Below are 16,123 nucleotides of genomic sequence, written 5' to 3' on the forward strand. Positions count from 1 at the left end.
CAGCAGGGGATATGAGATGTTTACTATGAGACCAGGACATGGCCGCGAGCAAAGAGTTTGTGTATAGGGCATGGCATGAGTCAAACACGGCTAGTACATTACAGACAGGACATGGCTGCAGCAGGAGTTGAGATGTTTACTATGGGACCAAAAGGTGGCCGCAAGCAAAGAGTTTGTGTATAGGGCATGGCATAAGTCAAACACTACTAGTACATTACAGACAGGACATGGCCGCAGCAGGGGATATGAGATGTTTACTATGGGACCAAAAGGTGGCCGCAAGCAAAGAGTTTGTGTATAGGGCATGGCATAAGTCAAACACGGCTAGTACATTACAGAAAGGACATGGCTGCAGCAGGGGATATGAGATGTTTACTATGAGACCAGGACATGGCCGCGAGCAAAGAGTTTGTGTATAGGGCATGGCATGAGTCAAACACTACTAGTACATTACAGACAGGTCATGGCCGCAGCAGGGGATATGAGATGTTTACTATGGGACCAAAAGGTGGCCGCAAGCAAAGAGTTTGTGTATAGGGCATGGCATAAGTCAAACACGGCTAGTACATTACAGAAAGGACATGGCTGCAGCAGGGGATATGAGATGTTTACTATGAGACCAGGACATGGCCGCGAGCAAAGAGTTTGTGTATAGGGCATGGCATGAGTCAAACACTACTAGTACATTACAGAAAGGACATGGCTGCAGCAGGGGATATGAGATGTTTACTATGAGGCGAGGACATGGCCGCGAGCAAAGAGTTTGTGTATAGGGCATGGCATGAGTCAAACACGGCTAGTACATTACAGACAGGACATGGCCGCAGCAGGGGATATGAGATGTTTACTATGAGACCAGGACATGGCCGCGAGCAAAGAGTTTGTGTATAGGGCATGGCATGAGTCAAACACTACTAGTACATTACAGACAGGACATGGCCGCAGCAGCGGATATGAGATGTTTACTATGAGACCAGGACATGGCCGCGAGCAAAGAGTTTGTGTATAGGGCATGGCATGAGTCAAACACTACTAGTACATTACAGACAGGACATGGCCGCAGCAGGGGATATGAGATGTTTACTATGAGGCCAGGACATGGCCGCGAGCAAAGAGTTTGTGTATAGGGCATGGCATGAGTCAAACACTACTAGTACATTACAGACAGGACATGGCCGCAGCAGGGGATATGAGATGTTTACTATGAGGCCAGGACATGGCCGCGAGCAAAGAGTTTGTGTATAGGGCATGGCATGAGTCAAACACTACTAGTACATTACAGAAAGGACATGGCTGCAGCAGGGGATATGAGATGTTTACTATGAGGCCAGGACATGGCCGCGAGCAAACAGTTTGTGTATAGGGCATGGCATAAGTCAAACACTACTAGTACATTACAGACAGGACATGGCCGCAGCAGGGGATATGAGATGTTTACTATGAGACCAGGACATGGCCGCGAGCAAAGAGTTTGTGTATAGGGCATGGCATGAGTCAAACACGGCTAGTACATTACAGACAGGACATGGCCGCAGCAGGGGATATGAGATGTTTACTATGAGACCAGGACATGGCCGCGAGCAAAGATTTTGTGTATAGGGCATGGCATGAGTCAAACACGGCTAGTACATTACAGACAGGACATGGCTGCAGCAGGGGATATGAGATGTTTACTATGAGACCAGGACTTGGCCGCGATCAAAGAGTTTGTGCATAGGGCATGGCATGAGTTAAACACGGCTAGTACATTACAGACAGGACATGGACGCAGCAGGGGATATGAGATGTTTACTAGGAGACCAGGACATGGCCGCGAGCAAAGAGTTTGTGTATAGGGCATGGCATGAGTCAAACACGACTAGTACATTACAGACAGGACATGGCTGCAGCAGGGGATATGAGATGTTTACTATGAGACCAGGACATGGCCGCGAGCAAAGAGTTTGTGTATAGGGCATGGCATGAGTCAAACACGGCTAGTACATTACAGACAAGACATGGCGCAGCAGGAGTTGAGATGTTTACTATGGGTCCAAAAGGTGGCCGCGAGCAACGAGTTTGTGTATAGGGCATGGCATAAGTCAAACACTACTAGTACATTACAGACAGGACATGGCCGCAGCAGGGGATATGAGATGTTTACTATGAGACCAGGACATGGCCGCGAGCAAAGAGTTTGTGTATAGGGCATGGCATGAGTCAAACACGGCTAGTACATTACAGACAAGACATGGCGCAGCAGGAGTTGAGATGTTTACTATGAGACCAGGACATGGCCGCGAGCAAAGAGTTTGTGTATAGGGCATGGCATGAGTCAAACACGGCTAGTACATTACAGACAAGACATGGCGCAGCAGGAGTTGAGATGTTTACTATGGGTCCAAAAGGTGGCCGCGAGCAACGAGTTTGTGTATAGGGCATGGCATAAGTCAAACACTACTAGTACATTACAGACAGGACATGGCCGCAGCATGGGATATGAGATGTTTACTATGGGACCAGGACATGGCCGCGAGCAGTGTTTGGGCATAGGGCATGATATGAGGCAAACACAACCAGTAAATTACAGGCAGGACAGGGCCGCAAGAGGCGATATGTTTATTATAGGAAGAGGACGTGACCACAAACAGAGAGTTTGAGCACTCGGGGATCAGGGCATAGTAGGAGACACAGGATACAAGTACATTACAAATCAGACAAGGCAGCAGGAGATACGTGTACACGGATGTCAGGACATGGCAGTGGCTATGGTATGCGACTACAGGGACAGAACATGGATCCAAGCAGAGTTTAAGTACCTGGTAGCAGGACAAAGTAGTCAGAAATGTACATTACAGGCAGGGCATGGAAGCAAGAGTGGTTATGAGAACTTTGAAATCAGAAAATGGCAGCAGGAGGGGACGCAATACATGTAATACAGGAACAGGACATGGCCTCAGCAGCAAGCAGGTTTGTGTGCTAGACGGCCTGGAGAAAGTAGGTGTCACTGGGTACCTATACATTACAAATAGGATACGGCGGCAGGAGGGGGTACCTTTCCGCTGAGGTCAGGACGTGGCAGCACCAGTGGATATAAGAAGTTTACTACATGGACAGTGCATGGCTCCAAGGACTAAGTTTATGTACCATAGCACCAGGACATATTAGGAGGCAAACAGTAGTAGTTCAATAGAGTTAGACCAAAGGGGCAGCTGTAGTTATGTATATTATGAGGTAAGAAAATGGTAGCAGGGGGAGATATAATGTGTGTACTATAGGAACAGGAAGTGGCTTCAAGCACAGAAATAGTCCTATCTGAGAGCAGGGCATGGCTGGTTTCTGACAGTGGGAGTATGACACAAATGGGACATGGCAGGAAGCACAGGAAAGGGGACGTGTCGTTAAGATAGTTTACAACAACAAGCAAGCCACAGGGTCAGAAACAATATTTATTTTGGTCCTGCTTTTTATTTCCAGCACGTGGAAAACATGAGACAAGCCAGTCTCCTTGGTGCTATTAGAAAATGAAGAAGGAAAAGTGGGGGTTCCACTTTTGGTGGAGGTGTGCACACTTGTACTTCAGACCTAATGGTCTATTTCAATTCATTCAATTAAATAATGTATTCAGACGAAAATTTCATTTTCAACGAGTGATCAAATATTTTATTTCACATTTACACTCAATCTTCAATTCTGCAACTTTAATTATTGCAAATCCATGTTAACTTTTGGTGTTCCACATATACCCAATGCATTTCGGGTGAAAAAACCACCCTTCTTCAGGGGTCTATAAATGGAAAAAACAGGGATAATATGAGCCAGCCTCATACTACATTTGTCTAACATCATAGAAACATTACATTTTAGAATGTAACTCATAGTGACAAAATCAATAACTCTCAATGTTAAGTTAATCATTAAGGAACATGTGAAATTCATAAACGCTACCCTGTAATCATTGTTCATCAAAACCGACCATCGGTAAATATGTCGTGACTTCATTGGCTAAGGTTGCTTTGAATCACTATGTGCTCAAAAAATGAAATTCTAACACAAAGTTCACACAGAATACATTATTTAATTGAATGAATTGAAATAGACCATTGGGACTGAAGTACAAGTGTGCACACCTCCACCAAAAGTGGAACCCCCACTTTTCCTTCTACTGTTTCAGATACAGTGTTTCCAGACAAAACATTGGGAGGAAGTAGCACAAAAGTTATACTGAATCTATTGGGAATAAAATAATTCAACAGAGTGCTCCAACGGACTTTAAAAGATTTATTAGAAAATGAGTGTCACCTCTCTGCCAGTGTAAGGTTTCCTGCCGGAGATTTCTGGGATGGGCCTCCGGCACCAATGGAAGAATGTAGGACAGATTCATTCTGAGGCCCTGATCCACATGTGCCGTTGCCCACCCAGCTAAGACTAGTCTTTAGAATGAAAGCAGGGAGAAACCCAGCTGGGTAGTCTGTAGGGCAGCATCAAAAGTAGTAGTCAATTAACAAACTGGTTTGCACGTATGGAGTCATACGTATTCTGACACCTGTAGAAATGGAAACTCAAGCTGGGGTAGCAACCTAGGAACCCTAGTCCCAGTGCTTAATTTGAGCAGGTGTTTGTCAGTACTCAACACCAGCACTTAATTCTCCACCCCAGAACCTATGACAGTCAGCCACATGGTGGCGCAGTTTGTCTATTTTAGATGTGAATACGTCATCAGTATTTAATGGTTCAATACACATTAAAAATGTACCAGCTGTCCAGGAGAGTATTCTAGTTTTCTGCGGCTGCAATATAATCAGAAGTTTCACACATGTATGAATGTGATGTTAATATTTGTGTTTGTACTGGCACTGGCAGGAGCAATGGGTGATGCAAGCTGTAATGCCCTACTGCGAGGGCACTGGCACTTATTTTATTACAAATAAAGCGTGCCTAATCATGTTCAGGGTTTCATTTATGAACCTTATATTTTGGGGGTTGTAGCACCGAGTCCCCTCTGTTGCTCTAATGATTCACTATCTATGGATAGACTAAAAACAATGATTTGACCCAGAGCGTGAGCCTTGCACCCTTGGCATGGAGTCTTCCGCCAAGTTTACTTATGTTTATTGCCATTTAATGGAAGTTAAACTAAATCGACTCCTCCCTTCTGCCATCTCAGCCAGGGTACTCGCCACTCTGTGGTATGATGTATTAATAGGTCTCATACATGTCCCAGTTTAGGGCCACTGGAATGATGTGATTATGTGGCCACTGTGGTTTCCTCATAATTATGAATTTGCCACATAATCCATCAACTTCTGCATAATTTGAGCAAAAAGAAATGTCTCCAACTGAAACAAATCAACCGATGCTAAAGAACCAAATATGGCAACTTTTTCACCTGCACAGTATTATTGTGTATACAAGGGACATAACAGCAAAATAAATATGGCAACACATATGTCACAACATGTTGTATAATTTGCAACACATAATATGGCCCCTCATTCATGCAAAATTGCAGAGACCCAGGTTATAGTGGGTTGCAAAGTTTCCTAACGTCGGGCCTGATTTATATCTTGGCGGATGGGATACTCGGTCACAACTGTGACGGATATTCCTTCCCATAGGATATAATGGGATTTAGAAGTCAGCGTACAGGATATGCGTCACCAATGTGATGGAGTAACCCGTCGGCCGACATCTAAATCAGGCCCTTTGTCTCTTCAATGGACTTGCCTCACCTTACCAATATCCCTCGGTCTACCATCGTACACACCAGTTGCGGCTCCTCCGCAATGGTGGAGGAGCGTCGCACCACTGCCTGGCGCAGAGCCAGCAAACAAAAAATAATTTTGTTTGCCAGCTCGCGCAGGGAGGGACAGAGCACGGGGAGGAGGAATGCTTGTGCACTACTTAAGTACGCATGTGTTTTTGGCCGGCCGTCTCAGGCCAACAAAAACACACATGCACACCTACGTTTCTCCAGCCCGGCTGCTGAAACCCCACAGACTCAATGACCCAGGGCCCAAGTCGTAAAAAAAGAAGTGGGGGGACGCTGTCACTGGAAGTGACATCACAACAGGAAGTGACGCCACGAAAGGTGCCGAGCTTCTCGTCCCAGAGAGGCCAAAGAGTCAAGTCCAGCTGTTTGGCAGGGGGGAGGCCGTCCCCCCGGTAAAATAAGTGGGGGGACGCCGTACACCCGCGTGGTACCCTGACGTGTCTTTTCTGCCCGCTCAGGGAGCACAGGGATTGGATGGGAGTCTGTGTCCTAGAGGCTGCTGGGACCAGGAAGAGGCCAGCAAGAATGACGCGACGTGAGAGGCGGCCGGCGGCTTCAGGTACAGTTTTAAAATTATTATTAGTAATGCATCCCCCCCTGCCCCCCGTCCCCCCACCACGCGCAGGCACCCTGCGCTCCCCCCATCCACCTCACCACCCTTTGATAGTGGCGGCCACGACTGCTACACACGTTACTCACAGCGCTCCAGGGAGTGGTGTACCAGCGAGCTCCACATGGGATCAGGTTGCACGGCTGCAGGGAAGGCGGCTTCTCCAGGGACCCACACTCCGATGGATCTATCACGTTGAACTCGGACCCCAACTTGCTCACACAGATGACATCACGCCTCTGGGTGCCGTCATCACACTCAGCAGAGCACTAGGGAACGGAAGAGAGTGGGAGATCAGAAGAGCTCGAGAAGAGCAGGTGGAAGTAGTAATGGAGAGCAAAAGAGAGAAATAAGAGAATGCTGAGAAAAGGAGATTGCAGGACAGAGCATGAATCAGGGAAAGAGAATGGTAGGCAATGCAGAGCAATTAAAAGAGAAAAAGACAAGGCGGAGATAGAGAAAAGAATGAAGGAGGGAACGTGAATGTGGGAACCAGAAGTGCATGTAGAGGAATGAGAAAAGATCAGATTAAACGAGGGATTGTGAAAGGAAATGAAGCAAATATGACAGAAATGTAGAAAATAAGGCTAGAGAGAAGAGCAAAAGAGAGAAAGGAAATGAAGATCGTGGCGTGAACAAGGTGAATAAAAATGGACAGAGGAGGAAAACAGTCTAGGTGTGATGAAGCAGAGCAGATGAAGGAGAGAAGAGGTGGAAGCGCAGAGTGTGTGGAAGGAGAGCAGAGAGATGCATAAGAGAAATGGACCATCAATTAAAAGTAAGACAAGTTCTGCCCAGCCCCTCTATCACATGGTGTGTAGCACTTCCGCTGTCACGTGCTCTATCCCAGTTGCCCAGTAACAAGTTCCACTTGCATGGCTGTGGCGCGTTAGAGTTGGGCATGCATCTGATTGGGGGAGTTGAGCCAAAATGGAATCTGCGGTCTCTCTTTGCTTTAATAACCAAAGCATGAATTGAGCCACCAAAGGAGTTGCCATGTAAACGACACAGTAAACGCCACGTAAACACTTGATAAAGACTTACAAAGTGAAACGGGTAATTCCTAAAGTTTTTAAACGTGAACGTTTCGCCACCGCAAATCCCTGACAGCACTACCATGGATGAACCCAAAGATCAGTTTGTCAAGGGCACTGCATATTTTGACAAAACTGTACCTGACTGTGCAGCAAAATGATTGTGTATTAAACCCTTCAAAGGTGAGGTGTTTATGTTGGCACTTCCTGGCCTGTCTTCCTTCAAGGCACTCTAAGATATGACAGTCAAAATGAACCAAGTAGTGTATTAGCATAATAGTGGTAGAAGCGTAGTGAACTCAAGTGATTTCCTTAGGCTCACACATTTTGGCGAAGCAGGGAGGCTGGTATTTCAAACCAGGGGCATATGTACATACAAGCCCCTATCGCCACCACAACGTCACTTTTTCTGATGTTGTGGTGGCGATAGGGGCTTAGCCTTGTCACAAGGCAGCGTTAAGCCACTAAACGTGGCTTAATGCTGTCTTGTAAATAAGGCCCAATTTCACACAATGGTTAGCGTGAAAGGGGTGGGCAGCAGTAGCGGCTCCTGGAGGGAGTGCTGCCGGGCGGTGAGGGTGCGGAGTAGTAAAGTCCGGATTATGGCCTATCGGGGTTAAGTATACAAATAAATCAATAAAACGAATTTTGTTGCGCGCGCTAAATCGCATTTAGCGCACCGCGAAATGGCATTTTAGGATAGTTTATGTACAGGAAGGGACACCTTCCTGTACATAAACAATCCTCCACTGCACGCAGACACCCTTGCACTATGGTGCAAGGGTGCCTGCTTTGGCGCTCCACTGCTAAGTGTAGCGCCAGAGCAGGGGGAAACGCAAGGCTGCACCGGATCCTTGTAAATATGGTGCACCCTTACGTTTCGGAGTGAGGCGTTAAGCCATGACGGCTGCCGCCTCACTCCGCCACTTCCTCGTACATATGCCCCCAGATTTTCTGGTCACACTTTGTGTACCCAGGAGCAACTGGTTGAATATCACCCACCGCTCTTCCTTTTACCTGCAGAGAGCAATGCTTGGTGTTCAATTATTTCATGGCCTAATTAGTACACCATGTTTAGTAAATAAAAATATGATATGCTAATGTTTAGTAAATACAAGGATGGTATGTTAGTTCAGTTGGAGACATTATATGTTAAGATGTCTTTTTTAAAGTACAAAATTAAATATAAGGACAGTAAGGGAATATTTTTTGTGTTAGCATCACTGCCTTCCATTGCTTTAAAAAATGTTTTAAAAGCTGGAATAAGGCCTCAATGAGGGCATTTACATTGTTTGACACAACAAAGAGTAATCTGACGTAGGGCACAGGTAGCCTCCCTCCCTGAGTTACAGGTCTTCAGTGAGAAACATTGATTGATTTCAGATTTATAAAGCGCACAGATACTCGGCTGAGTGTCCCGGCACATGTGAATTGCAGCTACACACTGCAGAACAACAGTCTTAGATTTCATGTGCTCAGCTGTCCTGCATCTAGTCTTTTTTTTGTTTTTTGTTAATGTTTAAAGTTAGCCCAGGGCAGTGCATGGGATTCTCAGTTTGGCTCCATTTTGGATTCTGAGGTCCCAGGGACATGGGTCCAGACAAACCGGACATTCGTCACGAGTCCTGCTGGGCTTGTCCACCTCTTTGGGACGCAATTACGTAACCTCGCGAAATGTCAAGCATAGGCACATTACTACTCACATTGTTATCACTACTATTAATAAAGGAGATTCTATACATTAATAATACTTGAAACTTGAAAGATTATTGTATTTTTACAGCATTAGGTGAATTTGCTACTTTTTTAACATACGTTACAGAACAAATGTAGTATTTATTTTTTCAGTGTCAGAAAGATGAAAGGTTGCGGCTCTTCTCCTGGGATTCAAATGTCCACGTTTATAGTACAGGCGGCTGTATGTAGCAAGCCTGTTATCCTATTAACATATTTAATTGCCATTTTGAGTAGCCATGGTCTTGTAGTCACTAACTCACCTGACTCCAAGGGCCTGTGTACCACAGTATGACCCTGCTGCAAGGTCCACCATCACATGCCCTCATATCCGCCGGTCTGTTTCCTGTGCAGGCCTCACCAGACTCCCCACCGACCTCACTGGACAAGCACACCACTGATCGGCGCTGGATTCCCGTGCCACACTCCGCCGAGCACTGTATCGGGTATGGAGGAGAGAGCAAGCATCACAAAATCATTCAAAGCGCACCTCTATGGAACTCCAGCAAGCACAACTCTAGCACCCAACAACCGTACTCAAAAACTCTGCAGAAAACAACTTCATACGGAGAGAGCCAGGATACTGCACCATCAGCACGCCTCAGGATTCGATGAAGGGCAAGCTACTCACCCGTAACACCTTACAGAGCACAGGTTTGCCTGCAGTATATCATTTGCAGCTTCATTCGCGAGAGCTTTCTGCCACCTGCCTGCTGGGGGCAACAGATGCAAACATCTCCCTTCATATAAGATTCCTTCCAGATTAGCATATCCTGTACAGGTAACTAGAGAAACAATGCCCTGGAACCTGTACCATCTACATCCAGTATCTTCTGAGATCAAAAGCCTAATACGGAAGGGGGCTGAGCTGCTTTCAGTGTGATGCATTACATTCTTGTAAGTGCCTGTAACCGATACTGAGCACAGCGTGGCCTCACATTGATATCACATGTCAATGTAATGCATCACAAAATGGTAGCCGCACACCACATTATGAATTTATGATAGAACTACATTAAATGTTGCCCTAATTGATACAGGAAACCATTGAATTCGGAATATGTCACTCTCACTTCTGGGATGATAAATATTTATCGAATCTGAGAAAGTTACTTTAGCCTGAAGAATTCCCACTATTTTCCAGGACGAAACACGATGGCTGTATTCATCATCATATTGTAAAATTAAATAAAGAACATTTTTCTACTACACAAGATTTAGGGGACAGCTAAGACTTCAATTTTAAACGCTGGTAATTGGTGTGGAGTGCAAAAAAAATGATGGATTTAGGCCCACATCTCTGTACTGAGGTGAATGTATGACATTGTTCTGCATTCTGTCCATCAACTGTGGTTTTTGCATTTGTCACCCGAGTGGGATGGGTATGCTCAGACATGAGTCCCAGGCTCTCCACACCACTGGAGTCAAGCTATCCTGGCTGATGACAGCTGATAGCCAGAGACCGGTCCTAGGATGCTTGATTCCGGTCCAGGGAAGACATGGCTTGGCAGTTCGGGCTGGACTGTTCCCATGAGGCACAGGGTCAAGGCTGATTTGCATATGGCCATGTCTGAACTGGGGTGGTGTGGAGTGCAAAGAAAATGATGGATTTAGGCCCAGATCTCTGTACTGGGGTGAATGTATGACATTGTTCTACATTCTGTCTATCAACTGTTGTTTTTGGTAATTGTTGAAAAGCAATGAACACAAATGATCAATTACATTTTTATTAATTCTTGGCCATGCCCTTCCCATTCTTTTGTGTTTGATACTTTTAAGGGTTTTTGCATCAGTTAAACCACAGAGTAGGGCACCCATTTTTTCTGGAACGACTGAGTGCGGTGGCACGTATCACACCTGTTCAAAGCAGCAGCTTTAGAAGTCCATGAATTACTATAGTTTTTGTAACACCCGCCTCTCTTGTGTCACATTTCAACCAATTTCTAAAGAGTCCTCTCAGCTACCAAAGACAATATGTAAATCTCCTCTTCTTCTCTTCACCACATAAGTGCTTTGGAAGGAATACACAAACACTAAGGCCAAACACAAAAAGTCAAATGCAATATTTCACTGATATGTGCCTGTCAGCCATCTTGCAATGTTGTGGGCCATACACGCCTATTAAGTGGTAAACACATGTACTCTGAATTGTGGTCAATTCGTACTGTGAATCTGTAGTCCCTCATTCCACAGCATAAAGCTCAACTTAAGCATTATTGTGTCAGCTACCCACAGACCTTTGATCTATGTACATGGAGCATCATACAGTATTCTGAACTTTGGCTCATGTGTCTCTAAGCTCCTTGAATAAAAATTCAGAGTGAGGATTCGTCTACACTTTGTATCAAATATTGTGAAACCTGTGGCTACCACAATGCCCTGTGTTACCTTGGAAAAGACAATCTGAAATGATTCCCTGGAATATGCTCATTAGTAAGGCCATTATAAGCTGGACCTTAACCTGCAAAAGCTTCCAAAGTAAGGTTATAGTTTGCAATCTGAAGGTTTAGTCAGGCCTGAGGCAGCTGGAAATTGTTCTTTTCAAACAGCTTCTACAAGGTTAATGCAGTTGTACAGTGCTCGCTGTAAATAAGACCGTTAGATTTGGTCAGCTTGAACGTGTTTTCTAGATTCTTTCTACAAGATTAATACTAAGCTGGCTTCCCTCTTCGGCAGTGGTAGCCTGACTATTGCAACAATCCACTATAACTCCCCTTTCTTGATACTAAAGCCACAGCCCTCCTGTTGTACCACCTTCAAAATCCTGTCTTGAGCCTCCTCAACTGTGCCAGGCACCAAGTTCTCATTCCAAAATGTCACCATGTCTACACTAAGAAATTCCTTCACCTTAAGGAAGGGGATGTTAATAATTAAAAGAGATGTCAATGCTTTTAATAGAATGTTACTTCAAAGTAGAATCCTAGTGTCAGCTGACTGGCCCAACTGGCCCAGGTCCCCCACAGGCCTTTGCTTGCCTTTATTGGGTTCCTCCACCAAGCACTTGTAAACTGTAATATATTAAAATATAGTACAATGACCATTTATACCCAGTCCATACATGATAAATCAACAATCGCTTCTCTCCTGTTCTACGCAATCTCTCACTTTAGGTGCAAACCATTACCGTGCGGCTCCAGTCGTCATGGAACCAGCTGCGGACACAGGGCCCCATATCGCAGGACTCGCTGGTCTTGGGGCGCAGGCGGTCGCTGCAATCCCCCTCACTTAAGATGTCACCAAGGTTACTGATGCATCGCACATTCCGGATCCGCTGACCTGTTCCACACATCACCGAGCACTGCGGAAACAGGGAGGAGAGAAGTCATTATTGTCACCCTCAACATCATGAAGGTCATCTTTGGTTTAGCATCATTGGCTTCAGTAACAATCATCCACAGACCAACATCATCGTCTTCACCATCTCTCTTGTCATTCTTCTGTTCCACCAGCTCCTGCAACACTCATCTTCAGCTATGGGCCTCTCTTCTGCTCCACTAGTAGTTCCCTTCCTAGAAGCCTTGGTGACCCAGGCCCTGCTGCTCCCCAGGGTGCTGGGCCAAGGCCCTGGGAACCCCCACATCCACTCCTCTACCTGTAGTTCCATGGATTCTTGTGTCTCAACTCCTTCTGGCTACCACACCATACAATGTCTTGGAGTTAGGACAAAGAATGGATGTTTTAAAGTTCACCCAAACTCCTCTCGGCGCACACTATTCCCTACCAGTCTTAATCCATCCTATCTTCCTCTTCCACGATTCCTTGCACAACATTAGCTCTTTCCCCCCACTTCTGAAACCCTCACCCACTCCTGCATTCATTTGTCTGTCCCTCTACTATCCCCTGTTTCTGTGAAGTTCTCTTGTTCTCTCTCTTGCTAATTCTAATTTCACCACACATCTCTGTCCGATTATCTTCACTTTGTCGCTCTCTGGATTACGCCCCTTTACCCCCACTTTAGAGGTTTCTCCACGGCATCCCCCTCGGACACCAAGGTGCTCGATCCCCTATCTATAACACCATTTTCCTCTAAGCATCTCATCAGAGCTTTTGCTCTCCTGTGGCACACTCTCCTGGCTTTTGAGTACCACAGAAGAGAGAAATGTATTTATTTTTTTAGGTGGAGTTAGTGCACTTTCACCTCCCTCCTATTAGTATCCCAGGGCTCACTTCTGAGACGTTTTGCTGTGGCACATTGGCTCTTGCCATGTCTGCTTCCCTTACCGTGGTCCAGTTGGTGCTGATCTCCCAGTGGCTGCAGATGCGGAGTTGGCAGGATTGGGTGACGTTGGGTTTCTCCAGCTGGCTGCACCGCTGTGGGTGGACCATGGTTGTGCGGTTGGCGTACATCTGGCGACAAAGAACCTGGCGGTGCTGCATCCCAGGCCCACAAGACTTGCTGCACGCAGACCACTCGCCTGCATCCCAGCTACAGCAAGATAAAGAGAACAGTCACTTTAACCTTGTAAGGCAACAATCAATCCAGTGCCTGCACAAGAGCACAAAGGGCTTTATCTAGAGCTGGGTGGCTGCTGGATATCTGCCCATAAACGGTGGATGTACAATGTGCTCTACTGCAGGGCCTCTTTGAACTTTAAATTGGTCTGACAGGACATTTGCTGGGTTTTTGGGGGGGGGAAGATACCCCACACGGACCTCGCTGCACGGATGTGCCTGTACCTAAAAGTAGTGTCCTGCACCCTCGAACATTGGTGAGGACTGACCCTTGCAATACAGTGCATCTGAAAGAAACAGGTTAGTATTAGATTCCTTACCATATCCCCAGGCGTCAGACTAGATCCGGAAAATTTTGTGTAGCAGTACCCCTGCGCGTCGGTAGGCGTCGTCTGCGGCTCCGCGTCCGTTGTCGGCGTCGGGATGATGTCGCCGGAGTACTTAGATGCTGCACTCGCGCGCTGACGTCAGTTCTTCTTTTTCCGCGCCAGCAAGCGCAGGTCCGAAGAATGTGGTACCCTTTAGTCACTTTTTGACTAAGCTTTTTCGATCCTTTTTGGATCCGTTTTGAGTCTACGATTCCATCGGTGCCGATAGGGATGCCCGGGTTCAAGCCCTGTGCCGACTGCAACCGACTGATGTCGGTTACCGACCCCCATCGCCGGTGTCTACATTGCCTGGGGCCTGACCACGATGACAAGTCGTACCCCGACTGCCGGGCCTTGACGTTGAAGGCTAGGCGGGAGCGGTCCCGTAATAAGCGCCTCAAGCTCCGGCAGTCGGCCCCGCGCCGTTCGAGGTCCCAGTCCGGAAGGAGGTCGAGGGACCAGTCACGGGCCGGAGTCATCATAGCTCGGCGATTCGCCACCTCTCATCGGGCTCCAAGTCCTCAGTTAAGAGGCACAAGAAGTCGAAGAGGCGACATCGCTCTTCTGACTCCCCCCTTCGCTCGCGCGGCGCGGCCGGAGGTTTGGGTGACACCGCCCACGCGGCTCTACAGGCATCGCGGGCTGCTTCAAACCTGCCAGTCCCTGGGCAGAACGCGACGCCGGATGAGATCGAGGCCTTCCTCATGGCCATGAGGTTGCTCACTCCTCCGTCGGGTTCCGCGGCGCCTTCGGGCCACGCAGCCCCGACTGGGAGCCCAAGCGGCCCCGGCGCCATCGGCGACTTCGGTCCCGACGCCGCATGGCCCCACTGGATCCGGATCCGGGTCGCCACTGGCCGACCACAAGGGTGTCACCCCCGGCGCCGTCCTCGTATGACGCCATCCCTGGTCCAACCCTCGGTCCGGATCCGATGCCGGAGCGGCGTCGCTCGATGCCGCATTCGGCGCCGGCCGAAGAGGAATTCCTCGAAGATCTGGGTCCATCCTTTACCCCTGAATATCAGGAGATCGACGACTAGGGAGGCTGGGAGGGATCTGAGGTCCCTCTGGCACGGGAGTGCCAGTCATTTCAGGGCTGGACACAGGAACTAGGGGAGGCCAGTTGCCTGGATACCTCCCCAGACACTGGTTTTGTCTCCCCTCCAACCGTGGCTATGGAGGAGGGGGCTACTTATAGTGTGGTGCTGAGGAGGGTGGCTAAGGCCTTGGCTCTTGAGCTCCCCGTCGCTACGGTGAGGTCTAACATCCTCACAGAGATCCTTAAACCGCAGGTAAGCTCCCCAGAGCCTCTACTGCCATTTAATGAGGCTCTCACGGACGACCTGTTGGGCACTTGGTCCAGGCCCACTACAGGTCCGCCTGTAGATAGGAACGTCGCTAGGCACCACCGCCCTGCTCCGGGCGACCCTAGTTTCTTGTCCACCCACCCCACCCCCGAGAGCCTGGTTATCCAGGCCTCCACTTCCCAATCCGCATCCCCAGCCGCACCTTCGGATCGGGAATCTAAGAGGTATGAGCAATTCGGCAAGAAGAGGGTCTCCTCCCTTAGTTTGGGTTTGCAGTCAGTCAACACAGCGTGCCTCTTGGGCCGCTACACCCACTTCCTGTGGGATACGGTTGCGGCCGTGCTGCCTGAGTGCCCGGAGGGAGCCCGGGTGAAGCTCGCTCAAGCCCTCCCAGAGGGACGAGACGCAGCGCAGTATTCAATACGATGTGGACTGGATACCACGGACTCGTCTGTGGCGGTTCGCCGCCACGCCTGGCTGAGGTCTGCCAACTTCTCGGCCGATGTACAGAACACCCTTATGGACATGCCGTTCGATGGCAGCCACCTCTTCGGTGGCAAGGCAGATAGTGCGCTGGAACGCTTTAAGGACTCTAGGGCTACGGCCAAGTCCTTGGGCCTGTCGGCCCCGTGCCAGCAATCTTCTGCCCAGTGTTCCTTTCGTGGCCACGGAAGTTGCACCCCACACGTCCTGCCAGCCACAGGCGGCAGACTACCATTCAGCGCGGCGGCGGGCGTGGTTAATGTCACAGCAGTAACAGGGGACAACGGCGCTGCCAGTCCACATCCACCCCCGCAGCATCCGCTTCAAAGCCTTCCTAGTCTGAGCTTTCAGGCCCATTCGACGCCAGTGGGGGGCAGGATTCGC

General features: G+C 48.1%; 1 protein-coding gene across 2 annotated transcripts in view; it reads right to left on the reverse strand.

The window, feature by feature from the left end:
* The window catches only part of ADAMTSL4 (ADAMTS like 4), a 340,678-nt gene that overhangs the window by 25,946 nt on the left and 298,609 nt on the right, over window positions 1–16,123 (reverse strand). For both annotated transcript variants that reach the window (XM_086947462.1, XM_086947463.1), the window contains exons 13-16: window positions 13,352–13,556; window positions 12,255–12,428; window positions 9,394–9,567; window positions 6,452–6,631 (exon numbers count right to left, since the gene is read on the reverse strand). In XM_086947462.1, coding sequence (XP_086803588.1) covers window positions 6,452–6,631; window positions 9,394–9,567; window positions 12,255–12,428; window positions 13,352–13,556 — 733 coding nt within the window. The remainder of the gene's footprint in view (window positions 1–6,451; window positions 6,632–9,393; window positions 9,568–12,254; window positions 12,429–13,351; window positions 13,557–16,123) is intronic.

Source organism: Lissotriton vulgaris, chromosome 12 (genome assembly GCF_964263255.1).
Source record: "Lissotriton vulgaris chromosome 12, aLisVul1.2, whole genome shotgun sequence".
Classification (NCBI taxonomy): Eukaryota; Metazoa; Chordata; class Amphibia; order Caudata; family Salamandridae; genus Lissotriton; species Lissotriton vulgaris.